The sequence below is a fragment of the Meleagris gallopavo genome, chromosome Z, assembly GCF_000146605.3.
Source record: "Meleagris gallopavo isolate NT-WF06-2002-E0010 breed Aviagen turkey brand Nicholas breeding stock chromosome Z, Turkey_5.1, whole genome shotgun sequence".
Lineage (NCBI taxonomy): Eukaryota > Metazoa > Chordata > Aves > Galliformes > Phasianidae > Meleagris > Meleagris gallopavo.
In genome coordinates this window covers 22,283,651-22,288,908 of record NC_015041.2, presented here as the reverse complement: position 1 = coordinate 22,288,908, position 5,258 = coordinate 22,283,651, and the positions used below count along the sequence as shown (strand labels likewise).

The 5,258-nt window shown below is 34.6% G+C and overlaps 1 protein-coding gene across 1 annotated transcript in view; it reads left to right on the top strand.

Annotated features, from left to right (window-relative positions):
• Positions 1–5,258, top strand: part of SV2C (synaptic vesicle glycoprotein 2C) — a 63,307-nt gene that overhangs the window by 51,220 nt on the left and 6,829 nt on the right. The window contains 3 exon segments of the mRNA XM_019610434.1: positions 2,752–2,885; positions 4,434–4,637; positions 4,859–5,018. Of these exon segments, the coding sequence (XP_019465979.1) occupies positions 2,752–2,885; positions 4,434–4,637; positions 4,859–5,018 (498 nt within the window).

Below are 5,258 nucleotides of genomic sequence, written 5' to 3'. Positions count from 1 at the left end.
TAATGTCTCTATTCTCAATCTCATACAATTTACCATAATTCAGTCTTGAATAGTATGTTGGTACATGAGAATTGCTCCTGTGTACATCTTGCTAACTTTAGTGTTGGATCCCTTAAGCCAACATTGCTCCCTGCCCTCTTGAAAACAGACTGAAAAGAGGACCGGAAAGCTCACATTAACAGTCTTTCTTTCCACAGTGGGGTTCAAAGGTTTTCAGACACAGCATGTGTCACAACATTGCAGGGAGAAGGGGAAGGATGTACTTTCATTTATGTTGCTATTTTTTACTTGTATTGATTTAAGATGCTTCTTTGAAAATGCGAAACGTTGAGAGGATAAGATCTTAGCACAGGAAAACAGAAATTAATTACTAGTCCAAAGCATAAGATCTTAGCACAGGAAAACAGAAATTAATTACTAGTCCAAAGCAGCTCTAAAATGGGAGGACAACACTTTGGCAATGTCTTTTTTCTTTTAAACTGAATGTATACTTATTAAGGCTCTAGCTAGACTTTTATGGATACTAGATAACTTAGAAGACAGTTAAACACAGCTGCTTTAAGTTTCTGGTTTCTCTTAAGAGATAAAGAAAACCACCTTTGATTGGTCTCCTGGATAACATGGTGATAAGCAATTATTATTTCCATATGAAAAGATATATCTAAGTAAATAAAAATACTGATTTTATTAATTCAGTGCTTTTCTTCTTCTTTAATAAGAAATCAAGTTTTGACACAGCTTATGCATTGCAGACAAAAATGACCTGTTATCTCATTTTTAAACTAACAATTACATCCAGTTCCTTTCCAAGAGACATCTGTTCTCCTAACAACAAAGAACCACTTACAGTCAGTAAGTTTTAGATGTTTTGTACTCTGTCAACCAAGATCTTGTTAATCTGAACTATAAATTACTGTAAAACATTAAGTCTAGTACTAATCTATTCAAAAGCACTTGCAAATGTGCAAATTCAATAGGCATCAGACAGCTATTTGAAATTCACAAGCTATTTTGAGCAGTAGGGTGAACTCTTTTGATATGCTTTATCCACGAATGTTTCTGTATTCCTGTCATTCTTAATTTCAGTGTTTCCTTCAGCTGGAAGATACTGTAATACTTCACTTTTTACTTCATTACATTTCTGTTTGGTTTGAATTCAGATCACTGTGATTCCATTTTTAATATAGTCACAACATATTTCCTGTCAAAACTTGATATGTGCATCAGGAGCTTGTAGGACATATAATCTGTCTTTCCTATTACGTTTGACTAATCTAATTGCTAAATGCTCTTTTAAAAAATCTCCTCTGATATTAAGTTAATTTTTAAAATGGAAAGTGTTACATATAAAATGATAATGAGTTGATACTGAACACCAACCCGATTATAACCAGTGTCAGAAATGAGAAATGATAGAGAAGTGAAATTGAAACTAATGGGCTGAGAACACCTGCTTTTCTGACCAATACAGGAAGAGAATCATTAGCTAATAATTCTTCTTCTATGATAATTATAATTAGTTCTTGCTATACTTTCTTGTCAATACACAATTCCAAAAACATCTCTGCTGAGAGTGTAATTCCTATTGTTTAAAATGTAACATATTTTCTGTGCTGCTGTTCCTACCATTAGACTTACAGTAAGACATATACTTAGCTAATCACATCAGGTTTAATTAGAATAGAATCAGATCTGTGTTTGGAAGGGTTTGCTATTTTAACACAACAGTTAAAGATTGTTTTTTGAAGTGCTGCCACTTTGAATGAAGTCTGCCAGCAAAACTGTACATCTTTAATTGCATCTTTTTCCAGACCTCCATGTAAAATGAAGTACATTAGAAAGATGCTGCTTAATTACTACATCTATCTTTCTTTTTTTTTTAATTTCATTACCATGATATTAGTATTAAGTGTACAGTGGAAAAGTTTTACAGTATTGTTTTAAGCCTAGTAAAGTTTAGTTAGGAAATAACTACTAGTAAGATTCTTTGCCCTTAACTTTATCTACTGATAACTTGATTGAACGTCATGATCAAAAACGAAAGAGTTAAATAAAGGTCAGAAGGAACAAGGGTATTCAGAATTAGAAAAAGCTGCTGACGATACATTTGTGCATGTCTTATGCAGAAAATAATTGCAGTTACATTCACAGACAGAGCTAGGAAACCCATTCTTTCAGCTAGATATCTAGTTGTATGAAATGCCAACGTAATTGTTGTGATAATGGTAAACCAGTCTAAACCGTTTTTAAAATCTTGGATGGGTACATTCTGGACTTGAGCCTCACACAGTGCTCAGTGTATTTTTCTGAAGAAATAAAGGTTCTTTCAGAAATGCTTTCTTTCCAGCTCCTTGGTAACAGCAGGTGCTTGTTTGTTCTGAGAGGCTGGGTTTCTGGTGTTTGAGATCCCAATTTATGACTGTAATGTTAAATTGCAAGCACTGTTCCTTTTACAAGACTGTTGCACAAATGTCATGACATAACTGAAATATTCCGATAGAAATGCTTTCACTTGTTATGGCCAGCAGCTAGGTGCAGCTATGAACTTTATTAGTGCTTTTTCTGACAGAGAGTATTCCAGAGTCAACTAATCATTTATTACATCTCCTGAGTCTCAGTAAATAATCACTGTTTCTGGAGGTGTGACTTTTTAGAAGGATGCCTGTTAAATATGTGTAACTGCCTCAAGTTGACCTGTTGCTGTTTCTAACCTGTGAAGGGAATCTGATACAAATTATTTGTATTGGACAGGTTCGTCATGATGAAGTTTAAATCAGTAACCTTTGAAGATTCACTTTTTAAGAACTGTGTGTTTGAAGACATAACTTCCCTGAATACATACTTCAGGAACTGCACTTTTGTGAATACCACCTTCTACAACACAGGTATTACATGAAAAACCTGCGCTCTTCATCTGCGTATTCTCATTTAATTGTTATGATGTGATTATAAATTCTGAATTTCTAATAAGGCATACAGGAAGCCTTCCTATAGGGAATACAAAGCTGTAAAATCAACAGGCCTCACTGAGTAGTATCAGAAGAGAATGGATCACACCTCCGTTTGAAATACTGCAGGCCTAATATTGACTCAGATAATAAACTTTTCTTTGATTTTCAGCATTCCTAAAGATATCCAATCTGAAGATGAGAAATAGGTTGCTTTAATCAGGTATTTTATTCTGGCCTAGAAAGACTTGTGGAAGTATATTCTGCCTGCTGTAGCATGGGAGAGCGAGTTCAGGATTCATACTATCTCATCATTTCCAATCTACTAAATATTCTAGAACTTGTGTGGTTTTTTGGCTGTTGGATTTTTTTTGTGGGTTTTTTTTCCCCCATTTTTTGTACATTATAAGTAAAAGCAGAATCTTGCCAAGAAAGCTTGTGTTCAAAGATAGACAGCAATTTTAATGCTTTTCTGTAACTCTTTTATTAGCAACAGAGTTAGACTTCAGGACAAGCAATGCCCAGCTTTCTTCATCTGGAAGAAATGTACTCTTGAATAAGGATTTTAAGGCTGATGGGAAGAGAAGAAATAAAGGAGGAAACATAAGGAGAGACCTCTGAAATGTTATTTAAAAAAGAATGGCCTAAACCACTGCATGTAGTAATGCAACTGCATTCTTATTCAGAAATGCATGAGAATGTCACCAGTGTCATGGTAAAGTGGTGACCATCTGATAGATCCTAATAGGTTCTGACTGATAGCTTTCAAAATAATTAGCTAGACACAGAACTATTAAAAAAATTGAAGTCAGAAATATCTGTGGTTAGTTGTGCTTCAATTAGGAGTATTTAAACAGTCTCAGCTTAGGCTGAGATTGCAGAGCTCACAATTAGTGAAACAGTTTGATAAACAAAGAACTAATTGCATCACTTTGTCAGATACATTTTTAGTACATTTTCTTCAGACCAGAATGGAGCTGAAAACCAAACTGTCCTCTCAGGAATGAAAACAAGTGTAATCTGAAATCTGCATGAACATTTTCTTCTAAGAGAACTCAAAATAATCATGACAGGCTGTTTTATCTGAAAGGTTCTCTCGAAAAGTATGGAAAACATAGGTCTGATACCAAGCAAGGCTGTGGAACAGCAGCAATGATGATTGATAAAAACCTGCAGAAATCCTGTGCTTTTTACGCAAGACCAGCCCGTTAAGAAGGGCCTGAACCAAATGTAGTCCAAATAGAATTGAACTATGTTGATATAATCGACCAAATTCAAGGTCTCCAATGACTTCTTTATGACCTTTGCATATTTTTCTATTAAGGTAAAAGGCTATCAAAATTAACAGTGGTAACTTGTGCCATTTTATGAAGCAGTAAAATCTCCTAGTTGTCATTAAAGTTGTCTAAATTTGCAGTGTTTTTAATCAAAAGGTACACATGGAGGCAACTGTTAGCTGAAAACTTTTTTTTCTTCTTTCCACAGATCTCGAGCAATATAAATTTGTTGACAGTGATTTTATAAATTGCACGTTTTTTCACATCAGGACAGGATGCCAGATTTCCTTTGATGATGACTATAGTGCCTACTGGATTTATTTTGTTAATTTTCTGGGAACGTTGGCAGTGTTACCAGGGAACATTGTGTCTGCTCTTCTGATGGATAGAATTGGACGTTTAACAATGCTAGGTATGGACTTTACTTTAAAACAGGAAAAATCCCCAAACCCAAAGCTTTTCTTACAAAGTGACATTCTCTCTTCTTAAAGATATTCCTTTAGTTTTTTAACTAAAGTATATGAGACATTTATTTTGCTACATTCTGGGAATAAAATGTTAGACAAAGAAAGAAAAGTCATTCTTTCAAGTACAGTTCCACTTCAAATCCTTTTTTTACCGTCTCATACATAGGTGGTTCCATGGTTCTCTCTGGCATAAGCTGTTTTTTCCTGTGGTTTGGGACCAGTGAATCCATGATGATAGGTATGTTGTGCCTCTACAATGGCCTCACCATCTCAGCCTGGAACTCTCTTGATGTCATTACTGTAGAGCTGTATCCTACAGACAGAAGGTATGTAAAGATATGTCTCCTTTAACCTTGCTATCAGCAGGTATGGTAAAGATAAATAGTTAAGTATGACCTTTACAGCAATAGTGATGTTTTGGATGGATTAAAATCATATTTTGTCTTAAGAATAATAAAAAAAAGATTATTTAGCTATTTGGTATGTCTTTCACAACAAATACTACCTAATAAGGAAAATACTGCAAACAGGCTTGGATATTTTCCCTGTTTTGCCTTGGGGGAAAA